This window comes from Clytia hemisphaerica, unplaced genomic scaffold (assembly GCF_902728285.1).
Source record: "Clytia hemisphaerica strain Z4C2 unplaced genomic scaffold, Clytia hemisphaerica genome assembly, whole genome shotgun sequence".
NCBI classification, from domain to species: domain Eukaryota; kingdom Metazoa; phylum Cnidaria; class Hydrozoa; order Leptothecata; family Clytiidae; genus Clytia; species Clytia hemisphaerica.
The window spans coordinates 214,062-229,873 of NW_027104428.1; the positions used below are offsets into that span (position 1 = coordinate 214,062).

The 15,812-nt window shown below is 35.9% G+C and overlaps 1 protein-coding gene across 1 annotated transcript; it reads right to left on the reverse strand.

Annotated features, from left to right (window-relative positions):
• Positions 1 to 835: 835 nt before the first annotated feature.
• On the reverse strand, positions 836 to 8,362 carry LOC136820511 (3'-5' ssDNA/RNA exonuclease TatD-like). The gene is given in 7 exon segments (XM_067076698.1): positions 836 to 1,673; positions 2,711 to 2,909; positions 3,059 to 3,315; positions 3,318 to 3,367; positions 3,881 to 4,097; positions 4,148 to 4,318; positions 8,212 to 8,362. Coding segments are annotated over 7 exon segments (1,245 nt in total). The 5' UTR covers positions 8,273 to 8,362; the 3' UTR covers positions 836 to 1,383.
• Positions 8,363 to 15,812: the final 7,450 nt, after the last annotated feature.

A 15,812-nucleotide genomic window follows, 5' to 3' on the forward strand; every position in this document is an offset into this window, starting at 1 on the left:
AGTTGTCTATTATGTTTAAACCTATTAATAAGCAATTCCCGGTGGGGGCTACTAGTGGCCGCCTATAGACCAAGAGTAAGGCCTAAAAGCCTGGAGCTGTCTATTGTGTAGACTAACCAAGGGATCGATTGTTTTCAAAATTTGGAGGTATTTTCGTATTCTTATTATCAGGCACGACGCAACGGGTACGGCAGGTACGGCGGCTGCCGTACCAGATTTTCACAAAAATACCCGAAGTTTTCCTCTTCGTCGGTAAAATCGCTATAAAATCGCTTAAATTTCCTCATTCGCCGTACCAGATACAAAAAGCTTCCGTCGTGCCTGATTATCGTTCCATAAACTTTAGTGGAATCTTTGAGCTTACATAAAAAAGTTCATTCAGAAATAGACTCTAGTCTAGGTATACTTTTAAATACCATAACAAGGAAGGGACTGGGTTCAAGTTTGAGGTAACGTGACCAACTCAGGATGCGCGTGGTTTTCACACAATATGCCGGATTGAAAGTAAAATCTATCGCTAGATTTAAAAGAATGTTAGGCTGCTGGCATCCACTAAAACGGATTCGTGCTCCCTACACTACCTGGAGTTTTGTAGAGGTCTGCGATTCAGACTAAAAGGATGTAGGAACCGCTAGATACAATCCGTCGTCATGATGTCTGGATGGGAAATTACTAAAGCTTCACTTTTTCTTACATGGGAAAGGCCAAAGGTTAGATTTTACTCAAGCTTTATAAAACTCAATGAAGTTGATGACAAAAAAAAACATATTGACTTTTTCAATTTCTCCGGCAGGTCCAAAAGGTGGGGAAAGCAAAATAATCTGAAAGGAAAGCATTTCCATAGCGGTCTGTATCTTTGACAAAGATGAAATAGTCATAAAAATACATACCTACCCTAGCAAAATAACTCACTAGGGAATATATTAATTCAATTACTGTGCATATTGCAAAAACTGGTAAAAATTGCTATACCCACGGTAATCAAATGTCTGGTAGAAATAGCGACCACACACCTGTTGGTGTGAGGCTACCCTGTCCACCACCGTAAATTGATGCAGTAACCGACTTTGGAAAGGTTTTTATATGACTTATATAAATCTCCAAGAAGAATCAAAATGAAACAAAAAAAACAACTTTTCAGTTGGAACGAACACAACAAGAAATGAAAAGTGGTATGAAAGAATAAAGAAATCTCGAATAAAAATCTCATAAAAACACGAAAAAGAAAAATTTCGATGGCTCTTTCCAAAAATATCCAACACAAAAATGTAATCACGAATGCTTCAAATTCTAAGAGAATTTATGACTGCATCATTTTACCTGCCATCTGCATTTTGATCTTAATTTAAAGCTAAAATTGTCTGTATTTATATTATATATTCATTAATTTTCGCTTTTGGTGAATCTGAATAATTTCATAGCTGTAGCAGTTGTGACATCTGCAACTTGACTCGGCTCTTGTGAAATTAGCTTTGCAATGTAACGGACGATGACTGACAACGTGCACGGTTCGTTATCTGCACAACACGAATTGAGTAATGTTTGACTGATTGGATCAATTTCTGCTTGTGGTACAGATGGTGTCATGTAAGGAGAATTTGTTTGAACGATAATTTTGTCTAATGGAAGAGTACCGTCTTTGATTGCTTCACGAAGACTGCCGCCATATTTTTCTGAAATTGAAAAAAATGAGAAGAGTGGACAGCGAAAAACGGGACTGCAGGTTAACTTTAACTGTTTGGTTATAGCATGAACATATAAACGACTGGACATCTATCTTTTATTGTCTCTTTGAAGCGAGCTTCGTTGCCGCCTGTATTTCAACATTGGTATAAAAAATCCGACAATATTCCGTCATAATTTTATTTCTTTGAATTATTTAGGTAAAAGTATTGATAGAGCTTGAACATTACTCCTAATGTACAAAAAAATTATTTTCGAATTTTTTCACAAGTTTGTAATATATTTTATCAACATTTTCAACTCTAAAATGCAGAATTTCAACTGCGTGTATACTTTTGAATCCCTTTTGTCACTCCAATAATTTTTTTGATGACTTGAAAAAAATAGCTTGCCAAAGTTTAGAGCCTGTGTCATAAGAATATCGAAATTAGAATGCGACACTCTCTAAAATTATTAGACACTTTTAAGTCAAAATTTAGAAATATTAGTCTGAGTTTTGACAAGCTGACGATGATTTTGCCTCTGTTATCTTTGTTATGATATAGATAAAAGACTTGAGAAGATTAGAACAACAGAGACTTTTGTCGAAGTTTTGACGTTGTTCGCAAGGTACTCCCAAGTGGTATATCATCAAAATCTATTGTTTCATTTTATGCTTTTAACGAGGCGGCAACGAAGCTAGCAGCCTTTTCTAAAAAAGACAAAGGAGATGGATGTCCAGTCGTTTATATGTTCATGGTTATAGGGTATTAGAAATTTCTCTAATCATCTCATTTACCTAACCTCTTTAAAAATACTCCATGGATGTGTTATGAGATTTCTTAACGCCAAACACAGCCACATCCACCAAATCGTTCATGGCTGACCTGGACCAAAGCCTACTCTGTCTGCCCAAAAATATTGACAGTCATCAGATTATTATGATACATTCCTCGGGAAAGAAATAGATTAATACCTAGATGTGAAAAGAATCAGAAAAATAGGATGAAATCCAAAGAAAAGAATCTGGTTCAAAGCAAGATCATACCTTTACAAAGATAGCCAGTTACTCCAATATAATATCCACGGTCGATATAAGCTTTAATTTGATCTTTAGTTCCAGTGAAGCAATGAATAATAACTGGTGGAAGGGCATCAGTGAAAGGTTCAAGAATATCCAAAATACTTTGATGAGCGTCACGGTCATGAACAAGTAAAGTTTTCTTGTAGCGAACAGCCAAATTGATCTGTGAAACAAAAATTAAGAAAAATTCAAACTCTTCAATTTTCAATGTGTGAATGTAGCTTGACGAGAAGCTATTTTCAAGACACTCTCAAGCCAATTGAATCTCAAACTTCTCATATAGCTTTACGCAATTCAGCATGTAAAGGTTACCTGTTCCTTGAAGGCAGTTTCTTGTAATTCTCTTGGGGAATAGTCTTTATTGAAATCCAAACCACATTCACCAATGGCAACAACACAAGGATCTTTCACTAGCTCCTCGATTTGATTAAGTGATTTATCCGTCCAGTCATCCTTTACAAAATGTGGATGAATGCCTACAGCTGCATACAAAATATTTGGTCTTGTTTTAGACATGACAACTGCTGATTTACATCCATTCATTTTAAGTCCTGTGACAACCATTTTTGAATACCACCTTTCAATGCACGGGCAATAACGTAGTCAATGAACTGGTTGAATCTAAAATGATAGATAGACTTTATAGCTATTGCTCAGACGAATAGTAGAATGTCCTTCGCTTCTAAGATCAGTATTCCAAGATTTCAGTATCATCAGCTGTTCCAGCATTTTAATAAAATTGAGAAGTTTCATGTCTATTCTGGTCTATTTTGCTTACAACAATTTTGGTTTGTTAGAACATTACCGTTACTTTATAAATAAACACATTTTTTGAGGAAAAATTTTTCCATAAATGCCCCTTTGAATAACCCCTCCTATAGAGGGGAGTTTATTTGAAACAAGTAGCTAAAAGGAAGTATGATATATATGATACCAAACAGTAGCAAACGTACTATTATAGTATTTTAACTGATTTTGACCTATTTCTACATCTCAAAGTTAAACATTTGCAGGCAAACTTTGTCAAAGTAATACAGCAGCTCTTAAAATTTGTCTCTGGAACTCTAGCACTACACAAGCTTGTCAGTTCAGTTTCTTTAAATGAGGAAATCTTAGATTTAAATTTGAGGAAACCTTGGATTTGTTAAATTGCATCCGCCATCAACCAAAGAAAAAACTTGATCTGCTTCTATGGCTGGAACAGTGTATTTTTTTCGTTGGTCATATCTGTTACCACCTCTACCATTGTTTCTATTATAACCACCACGTCCACGTCTGTTGTTGTTGTAAGGTCGCTGTTTATTTCTGTTTTCTTTGTTTTCATCATTTTTCTCATCATCTTTTGTTTTGGCTTCTTCGATAACCAATTGTCGTCCATAAAATTCAATACCATTCAATTTCATAAGTTCACTATGGACATGTTCAGGAACATTAACAAAAGCAAAGTTCTTTGATTTTCCAGTTTTTCACAAGTAGCAATTTCAATTGTACATGAGGTTTTCAAGTATGGAGTGGCTGCAAGTCCAAACAAATTTACTAAGTCATCTCTGGTTACATTGGTTCCAAGATTTCCTAAACACAAAATAAAGAATTCAATAATTAAGATGGATGATAATGGAAAAAACATCACAGCAAAGTTATTTGTCTCAGCTGGTCTCAGACATGAACATGAAAACCTTTTTGACTTGCTAGGCTATCAAAACATTTCTTGACCTGGAAATCTAGATTTATCCCTAACCAATCCCTAGGTAGGACAGGTTTTTCTCCAGCAAACCTCCATAGGATTTACATAAGACCTTTACTAGAGAGCCCTCTACTGAGCCCTTGCAAATGAACAAAGCCATCCTTTCCAGACGCCTTCAGCATTGTTTATCACACTGATTAAATATGGCTTTTAGGCCTCACTCTTGGTCTATAGGCACTGCTATGGGCGGCCACTAGTGACCCCTACCGGGAATTTGCTTTTTAAAGCTGTGTGTCCACTGGAAAAAATAAGTTTGTCGCAAATTTGTTTGTCGCAAAAAAATAATTCCAGACAATTAAATACTTTTTGTTTTATTTGCGATAGGGCGAAAAAAATAAGTGATGAAAAAATGAAAACATTTTATTCTATACCGTTTATATTTTACTTTGTATTTAAAAAGAACAAAAGATTTTTTAATTCCAGACATATGTCTGGATTTATTTGTTGTCAATAGGTATTTGAGACTAACTTACTTTTTTTCAGTGGACACCCAGCTTAATAAGATTAAATCATAACAGAAATTTTAAGCAAAACAATTTTATCAATAGATTTAAGTATTGTGCACTATTTCCAGACTGGCCCGGTGGGAGAAATATTTCTCAGGTTTGCTTAGCATTATAATTAAATTTGATACCAAATTTTTTGATGATTTTTGACATTTTTCAAAGGGAATTTTGACTTCAAAAGCTTAAAACTTGAGAACCACTAACTAAATCTAAAAAAGTTATACAAAGTTTAAGTATGCCTTTCATCTTTACAATGTGAAAAGAATTACGTAAAAGTTCAAATTATTTCAGACACAGTTAATCTCCAAACCCTTATACTTTTTCTGGGTCACCCGGTATTTGGAGGAAAGGAAGCACCAGAAAGGGCGACACCTCAGTGCTTAGTCAGATAGATAAAAGCTACTTCTTTAAACAACAATAATCTCAAAGCAAAATGAAAAATTGAAAGTTGTTTCGAGATGTGACCTCTCATTCTATTGTTTTTGTAAACAAACAAAAAATAGCAAAGTTGATTTCAAACGAATTTACAATATAATTTTTTGATACAAAATACAGAAAAACCTTCAATTTTACTATATATGCATGGAAACATTCTTTTGTGTGAAAAAGATTTATTATCTTGCACTTGTTTTTACTTACGCATTGCATACTTACTGCACATGCGTGACCATTCCTGAAATATTGTCGACCTTTCAATCAAACCAAAACTTTTAATTCTTCGAAAATATTCAAAATCTGCTGGTCCCAGGGAAAAGGGCATGAAATTCTGATGAAAATTGTGATATAAAATATGCCTTGCAAAGGTTCATTAAAAGAACAATATTCAAGCAAAGTTTCAGCTACAAGATTTTGGATTTTGCCTCCAAAAACCTGACCTGAACACCCCCCCACAAAACCTGTGCTGACAAGTTCAGGTCATGTTCCAGACTTTTAAAGAGTTCAAAATCGCACAATTGCACAAAAGGGTTCAGTTAATTCTGCCAGTGTCAATTGAACGCAATCAAAGAAATTGTCATTTGATTGTTGAACGCAATCAAATCGTAATCGATATCACCCAGGAATTGCTGTTCGATGGCTTCAGTTGCATTTGCTCTCATTAATCACTCCTGTCTCATGCAGTACTAAAATGCGCCTGCTCATATCCAATTTTCCAATTGGGGTATTGGCAGCCGTTGATGCTACAGCTCTAACAGTCTACATTAACCTGATCGGTAAGATTCTTCCGAATTGGGAAAACTTCCTAGATGGGAAGAATTTACTCAGATTTTTTCTGCCCATTTGGGAAGATTTTTCCTCATCTGGAAGTTGAAAAGTGACAAATTTTTCGGTAAAGCTGTACGACGGCCGGCGAAAGCGAAAACTTTTTAGAGGTTTTATTGAATTTTAAGATTTTTCACCAAAAGAAAGAAAGTCAGACAGTGCCCCTCTTTTTTATCCCCGCCATATTAAAATTTTATTTGGTCCACCCCTCTTTTTTTGCTTTCCCCCAATTATTTCCATCGAATCAATTTTTGTAATCGAACCAGAATTTCTTCGCATGAAATACCGAACCTGATCGAGCAGTAATCAAACCAGAAAATCTCGGTTCAATGACTGTTTGATTTGGTTTGGTAATCGAACAGTTCAATTGGCATCGCCTGGTTATATGACAATTTTGCAGTTCCCCTGTTTGGTTAACATAAATTTAACATTATTTTAACATAAAAATGCCTTATCAAGTTTAAAGTTTTAGAAATCTTGAAAATGATAGCCTTGAAACTGCTTGAAAAATGAAGTTTTGTTGAAAAATTAGTTTGGTTCAAGTAAGGTTTGCTGATTTTATTGCTTAAACAGGTCTTCTACGAGATCGCCTTGAGATCAGTGAAATTCCCCCAATCAAAATTTCTGGTTTTCATCCTCTTTATTATTTAAATTTTTCATTTTCCCCATACCTTAAAAAATGGGGCCAAATCAGAATCCCCTTTTTAAATGGGTTGAGGACACTATGGTATTGTACAGGAAGAAATTTTGGCAGGAATTTCATTTGGCAGATGGCCGAAAAAGCTTATTTTGGCGAGAATTTAATTTGGTGGATCATGGAAAAAGCTTATTTTGGCGAGAATTTGATTTGGCGGATGCCAGATTTTTAAATCTGAAATCAGGCTGAAAACATTGATATCAGTGGTAAATTGTGAAAAATTGGCCATAAAAAGAAAAAAATTTAATTTGGCGGAAGGCCCTGAAAAAATTAGTTTGGCTGGAACTTATAATGGTGGATTTCAGACAAATTCGCTAAATTTTCTTCCCACCAAAATTTCTTCCTTTAATCCAGACGGTGTCAATCGAACAACTTCGAACAAAAATCGCAATCGAACCAATCAAACGTTAGCGAATGCGATCGAATAATTGCGATTCGATTGTCAAACGTAATCGAATCTCAATCGAACGGCCGATTCCTGGGTAATATTCGATTGTGTTTGATTGCGTTCGAGTAAGGTTAGATTGGTGGTTCGATTAATAGTTGACTATGTTCCATTGGTTCGATTACGATTATGTTCGATGAGTTTGATTGCGATTAAATTAAATTGGATCACTCTGTTAGAGCTTTTTAGCGTGGGGCGGCCGAGCGCTTATTAAGTATAGTACGAAAGCGAATAAAATCTAAATCATTTCAATCGAACGTACTCAAACATAATCGAATACAATCGAACGTAATCGAAGCAATCGAACGGCAAATCCTGGGTAATATTCGATTGCGATTCGATTGCGTTCGACAATCGAATCGCAATTATTCGACTGTGATCAATTGATTCGGCGTTCGATTCGTTCGATTGACACCGTCTGGTTTAATTTAATACTTTTTGGCACATGATAAAATACAGTATGGTCTTAACTTGACTAGTTCAATTTGCAGGTTAGTAGATCTAAACCAATCGACAATGTGAAATTTTTAACTTCAAGTAGGCCAAAACCTGCTCATCAGAGCATGTAGTATACTATCTTCACTTTCTGATTTGAATGATGGTGTATCAAAATTGTTAAAGGAAAAAAGTGGTTGAGCTTCAGCTTTTGAAGTAAAACCTGCTAAGTCATAACATGATCTGATTTAACACGTGCAGATCCATAAATGGGCAGTTAATAGTTACAATTTGCTGGTTACATATGCTAATGAGTAAGCCACAATTTATGTTATAAAAAATATCAAAAATCATCATACTTTAGAAGAACAAACTTACCAACATATATTTTCTTATTTGTAGGTGCATCAGGTGCTGCAACTGTTGTACCAGTTGACATTTTTAATAGAAAAGTCTAAGCGAAATCAGCTCCAACCGAAATGCAGATGGCAAGAGGAGATCGTCACGGCCCTGCGAATCTTATTGCTCAACACGTGCAAAATGCGGACCAAGGAGGCTGGGGTGGAATCATAGATTGAAGATAGAGGAATTTTTCTCCAATTTCTTCGGGAATTTCTTTTGACTTTGTAACAAAAAATGGAAAAATTAGGCATTAGAAATTTCAATTTATTACCTAGGTAATTTTCATCAAATGTTTTGGGGGAAATTTTCGAATTTGTTGAAATTTCAATGGCAAATCAAATAAATATCAGCTGGTGATTTTTTAGACAGCGGAATTTCCCGCCCGCGTTTAAGAAAAACTTGCCGGCAATGAACTCTCACGCGTTTTGTTTCACATGCTACCGCGGTTAGTCGAAAACGCGGGTAACATATTTTCTAATGTAAACATAATGGCGGAACTTGTAGTGGGAGAAACCAAAAATGAAATTTTATCAAAAATTCACTTGGCTTTTGGCTTTTTGACTTTTGAGAATTTTTTATATGGAATGGCAGGTAACGCACTTCATTGTGTACATCATTATTATTATTTGATACACACAAAATTTATTTCCTTCCTGTGAGACTTTGCTAGCCATTCCAGGGTCAAATTGAAACTATTCTGTTGGCAATTAAACCTAGTTCATCTTGTATATTGTAGAGCTTCAAAAAAGAAAAAAAATGAGGGGTCATACAACTCCTAATGATAAGCGGTTCCAGAGATATTGAGATTTTGGTTCCGCTGAAATACCACCTTTTTAGACATTTGAGGTTGACAATTTAGCCCAGAAATGGCATAACCTGTGGCACCAAAATATGCTGCAAAAATTGAAAATTCAAGCTTTTGTACTGAGTCAAGATATTCCAGATATCTTCATTTTGACTGCAGACTTTTATCAAATTCTTTTTGTAATGGCTTGGTAACACTTCAAGGAAGAAATGAAAAGACATTTTTTTAAAAAAAGAAGACATTGCATTGCAAAAAAACAACAAAAACGTTATAAAGCGGAAGTTAAAATTGCTGAACCTACCTATCTTTGTAATCAAAGCGCTGCGGAGGAAAAATTCCCCATGGCATATAAATAACTGTTTTAGGCTAAAAAAGGGTCAAATTTTTCAGTGGTACCACTCTCTATAATTCTAGTCCTCATTTTCAGGCTGAAAATGCTTGCTAAAGTATAAAAAGTAAAAAATAATAACTTTAATGAAAGAATTAATTTCAGAGAGTAGCACCATTGGATTTCTCAGGTATTTTCTGATAAATATGGAAAGTTTCACTGTCTGAAACATATTTTCCTCCACAGCGCTTTGAAATCAAAGATGAGTTGTGAAATTTTTTGTGTCCCGCAGATCTAATTTTTCTAAAAATGGCCTTAGGTGGAACGAATTTTTAGACGAAAGTGTAGAATATTACACCTGTATATTATATATGGACATGGTTGGAAAGCTAGAAGAAAACTCTAAAATTACTCAAAAATAATTAATGTTATAGCTCAACTACACAAAGAACAATTGTTTGTCAAAGTTGGACCTAAAATTGAAGATTTTCATGAGCGTCAAATAAAAAACAAGCAAACCCGGAATGGCTAACTTTGCATGTTAAGTATAAAGCCAAACCAGTATTTAGATTTTCTTTTTTTTTCTAGCTAGCTAGCCTACGACCTGTCAGCTAGCTCTGGCGGCTGGGGTATCTATCCAGCAGTCTGGGAAATCCTCTTAGTTATGGGCTCAACTTCTGAGTAGTTGTGCAAATTACATGGCTATCAAAATTGTAGAATTTCTTAAAAGCAGGGTGCAATAGACCTTTTTTCAAAGAGCAGAGGAGGACCCTGCCGACGCACCGGACTTAACGAACACCGGACACGCGAAAGTCCGGTGTAAAATGAGAATTTTTTTTACCACCGGACAATCTCTACACCGGACTTAAGGAAGTCAGATGTCCGGTGTGGAAGAAGGATATTTTTTCCACCGGACAATCAAACCAGGGTTTGAACAAAAGCTGGCTCGCCCAGTTGGCCCGGGCCATTTGGCCTACTATATGGCCCACCTTTTGGCTCGCTGATTTTGCTGAATAAGCAGTTTTAAAAAAAGTCGATGTAAGGGGAAAATTACGAAATTTAGCAATGGTCCTTACGGGAAGGTCTTGCGCTGTACTAATTGTTAAAAAAGTCCAGACCGATTTAATGCAAAATCTAATCGGGCGCTGTTTCTTCAATTTTGGTGCTACGTCGTAGATATTTTGCAGGCTTGTTCTCCATTCTGTAGAGATTCCTCACGGAAAGTTTGACTGGCTAAAAACGCCGTACGGCCCGGCAATCGTCCTTACGGGGACGTCTTGCAGCGTACCTTTCGCTGCCCGTAGCCTGGTGACCGGTAACGGTGGAGTGATGAAATTTGGGATGCTTTCCCCCTTTGATATGCTTGACGTCTCCAGAAAGTTTCAAGTCATTAAATCCACCCAGTCCGGCACTAGGGGAGGGAGTCATTAACGATCATGTACGGGTCCTTTACGGTCACGTAGCGCCCTTCCGTCAACTTTTGAGGACTTTGGACCTATTTTTTCGAAATCTACACCCAAAAAAACAAAAGTTATCAAAACCTGAATAAAGATTTTAAAGGTGCCCCTAACCCGATTCGAACTGGGGATCGCTAGTGTGTGAACCTAACACCTTAGACCACTGGGCCAACTTCAAGCCGTGCATCAATTTGCCTTCTCAGGGATGTCATTCCTTCGCACAATAGGGACCTCTCAAAGTATTTTTTAGACTTAGCTAAAGGTGTACAGCACAAAATTTCGTAATTTCCCCTTATATCGACGGCCAACTATTACTTGCTTTTTTAAAAACTGCTTATTCAGTAAAATCAGCGAGCCAAAAGGTGGGCCATATAGTAGGCCAAATGGCCTGGGCCAACTAGGCGAGCCAGATTTTGTTCAAACCCATCAAACCATCGGACATGAGCAGTCCGGCGGGTCCGGTGTTTCTTAATTTTTTGTTTCATAAATGTCCGTCCAAAATTCCCTGTATGCAACACCGGACTGACACCGGACTTATTGCGTCCGGTGTAGCGAAAGGATACTTTTTGCCACCGGACAAATACACCGGACAGTCCGGTGCGTCGGCAGGGTCCTCAAAGAGGACGTCCTGTTGAATAGTGTTGAATAATTATGTAGTCCAGCCATAAAAACAATAATAGAGCCATGCATAAATACTGTATATTCATGCATATTGTAATAATTATGCATGGTTTTATCATTGTTTTTCTGCTGGACTACATAATTATTCAACAGGGTGGCCTCTTTGAAAAAAGGTCTATTGCACCCTGCTTTTAAGAAATTCTACAATTTTGATACCCATGTAATTTGCACAATTACTCAGAAGTTGGTCTATTACAAGCTTATCACAGCAGACTGCAGACAGTACTATACCAGACCCTATCAATCGAACTTGTCGAACCAATCAAACAATCGAACTGCATCGAACGATTAAAGTTCTATTAAAAAATTTAATCGAACTCTAAGATTTTTTAAAAGATTGTGAGTGTTCGATTAAGTGTGATCAATGAGTTTCGGTTCGATTAGTTCGATAAACCAATTTTGTTCGACAAGTTTGTGCTGCTCTGCCGCCGTATATTAACTTCTTTTCAAAGCCAAATTTGGAATGTAAATCGGGAAATCACTTACGATAATGGGTTACACACTTTTCCTGTATCCTTTTAGCGCCAGAGGTAGGGTGGTTAGGCCAAAATTTTCCCCTCAAATTTTGAAAACCAAACTAATTTTATTTGAAAGTCCTTACCTTTGTGAGAAAAATGAGGGGTCATTTGTTAAAATTGGTTAAGTAGTTCCAAAGTTATTCCATTTTTAAACCACAATCTGTAAAAAATGAACTGTCTCAAATTGACTGGGACAATGCGTTTTATGAATTAAAATCTGTAGAAAAATTTGAAAAACTGTTGAAAATATGCGAAAAAATTGTAGAAAAATTTGTTCCAATTAGGAAACCTTACAAAACGAACAAAAATAAAAGAATTCCGAGAGAAAGGAGGATTCTAATGAGGAGGCGTTCTAAGCTAGAAAAACGATTCATCTTGGCAAGAAACTGTTTTCAGATAAAAAAAATCAAAACCCAACTTGTTGATATTGAAAAACAATTACAAACCTCATACAGGAAGAGTACTACAACTGCAGAAAAGAAAGCGTGTGAAGCGATCAAACTAAATCCAAAATATTTCTTTTCTTATGCTAAAAGACATAGTAAGACCAAAGCTAGAATTGGTCCTTTAATAGATAAAACAACAAACAATTATGTGTCTGACAGTAAAAAAATAGCAGACATTCTTCAAAAACAGTACCAATCAGTCTTCAGTACACCACTCGAAAACGCAAAATATAATGATAAAGACAGTGATTTTGTTTTGACTGATATGGATTTTACGAAAGAGGACTTTGTTGAGGAGATTGGAATAATATCCAAAAATGCAGCACCAGGACCCGATGGTTTTTCTGCAATCTTTCTCAAAAATTGTAGTCAAGAACTAGCAACTCCTTTTTGTTCAATCTGGAGAGAGTGTTTTGATAACGGGGAACACCACATCTCTTCAAAGACAGTCATATCATTCCTATTTACAAAGGTGGGGACCAAGGTGAAGCCCAAAATTATCGGCCAGTGTCACTAACCTCGCACATAATGAAAACTTTTGAAAAGATTGTGCGAAAAAACATTGTTAATTATCTAGAAGCAAATAACATTGTTAATGACTCCCAACATGGCTTTCGACAAGGTAGATCTTGTTTGAGTCAACTTCTTGAACATTATGATAGAATACTATCATACCTTGAGAGAGGTATTAATGTCGACACAATTTATTTGGACTTCAGTAAGGCGTTCGACAAGTGGGGCTTTCGCATGTCTTTACACGTACGCGAACCTTGCGTGTCAGAGACTCGCAAGCGGCTTCTTTCACTATTGAAAACCTATTTATTGGCGACTCGTAGCCTCGAATTAATAGGGACACTCAAGCTATTTAAAACAGGTCAAAAGCCTATTATAATTTGCGAGCTATTATGTAGTGCAAACAGAAAACAATAGTCTGCGTGTTGAGTGTCGCAAGTCTTCTTATGTGGGAGTGCTCCTATTGTTGGACAGTTGCTTATATCGTTTAATAAAAATGTATTGTGCTTAGGATGGAACTAAAAGGCTTGAAATCAAATGAAAGAAAGTAAACTTTTCTTTTCTCCTTTTTAATTCATTTTTACTTTTCTTTTAGTCTAAAATTTCGAAATGTAGTAAGGAAACAACGGAAAGAAATGTTGTTGCTATTAAAAGAATTGAATATAGAAAATTAAATGAAATTAAATGAAACAACTAGAAATTTAATAAAAGTATTGAATTAAGGCTTCGTAATCTGAATGTGACGTTCTAATATACAAATACTGGATATTTTAGGAGCTTCCCTATTTTTTTGAGCGAAGCGAGATAAAGGAGCAAAGTAAGACTTGAAGTCAGAGATTATAGACAAAGTCTGAAGTTTTGAAGTAACGAGTTTGTAAAGCAATAGATAAACGAAAGAAGAAATTAGCGAGGTAGCGAGTGAATAAAGCAATAGATAAACGAGTGAATAAAGTAGCGAAGTGGCAAGTTGATAAAGCAATAGATAAACGAATGAAGAAAGTAGCGCAGTAGCAAGTTGATAAAGCAATGGATACACGAGTGAATAAATTAGCGAAGTAGCGAGTTTATAAAGCAATAGATAAACGAATGAAGAAAGTAGCGAACTCGCAAATCGATAAAGCAATAGATAAACGAGTGAATAAAGTAGCCGAGTAGATAAAGCTCGCAAGTAGATAAAGCAATAGATAAACGAGTGAATAAAGTGGAGAAATAGCGAGTTGATAAAGCAATAGATAAACGAGTGAATAAAGTAGCGAAGTGGCAAGTTGATAAAGCAATAGATACATAAACGAGTGAATAAATTAGCGAAGTAGCGAGTTTATAATATAAAGCAATAGATAAACAAATGAAAGAAGTAGCAAAATAGGTGTTTTCTTGTAGTTTTTAAATTTTGCATTTTTAGCTAGGAAATCTTTTTGGATCTCTAAAAAATTCACTTCGCATTTTGTGAAGTGCAAAGCTATAAATTGGAACCCTGGATATTGTTTATAATTATTATCTCGTCTTTTGGACGCTCTTATTATTCAATAAATACATTGAAAGACTTTTCACAAATGTTTCAGCTGTATCTTCTTTGCTTAAAATAGGAGGCCTTTAAATATGAAACGTCAGTAAATACTCACTCGCTTCCTATTAATCAGCGGTTGAATAGCACGTACCTATTATACTAAACTAAATAGGCCTTTTATAAAAGGTACGAGTTGAGTGTTGGGAGGGAAATCAAAAGCACTCGCATTGAACGAGTCTGAATAAATTGGATTTCTAACACCTATACATTATGTACTCGCAACGCGCGAGCTTCGCGCACACGTAAAGACACATAAATTGTCTCAGCTCGGGATCAAAGGAAAGCTATTGCGATGGATTGAATCGTTTTTGAAAGGCAGAAAACAATCTGTTGTTGTAAATGGCTTCAAATCCGAAAGTGCCCCTGTCATATCAGGAGTACCTCAAGGAACAGTACTTGGGCCAATTTTGTTTCTTCTGATGATTTCTGATATTGATGATAATATCAGGTATTCAATCCTTGCAAGCTTTGCTGACAATACTAGAATGCTTAAAGAAATCCAAGGAATAATTGACACGTTCAAGTTGCAACATGATCTCAACATAGTTTATGATTGGACTGAGAACAATAACATGAAACTAAATAGTTGTAAATTCGAACATTTGAAATACGGTAAAGATACTGAATCAAAAAGTTTATCAACCTATTTCACAACAAAACTGTAATTGAAAACAAAAACTCTGTCAAAGATCTTGGAGTGTGGATGAGTAGTGACTGCTCATTCACTGATCACATCAATAAAAAGATAGCAAAAGCTAAGGACATTTTCTAGTTGGATTTTGAGAACATTCAACAACAGAAGCAGTGATGTTATGATAACGTTATGGAAATCCTTAGTTCTCCCTCACCTCGACTACTGTTCTCAGCTTCGGTCACCAAACAGAACCACCAAATTGAACAGATTGAATCCGTACAAAAGAACTTCTTCAATAAAATCAAAGGCCTTAGTGCTTTCGATTATTGGGAACAATTGAAAATGTTGAAAATGTATTCTCTACAAAGGAGGAAGGAGAGATACAGAATTATTTATATTTGGTCGATACTAGAGGGTTTAGTACCAAATTTCAGCCACACTGAAGGAGATGGCACTGTAAAAGGTGGTGTCTCGTCTTCAACTACAAGCCATCATGGTCGAAAATACCAACTATGAACAATCGAACGAAGTAGCTTTCGCAAATTTATTTGTGAGAGCTTAGCTGTACAGGGTCCAAAACTCTTCAACAGTATTCCCTCTGACATACGAAATATCACTGGCTGTTCAA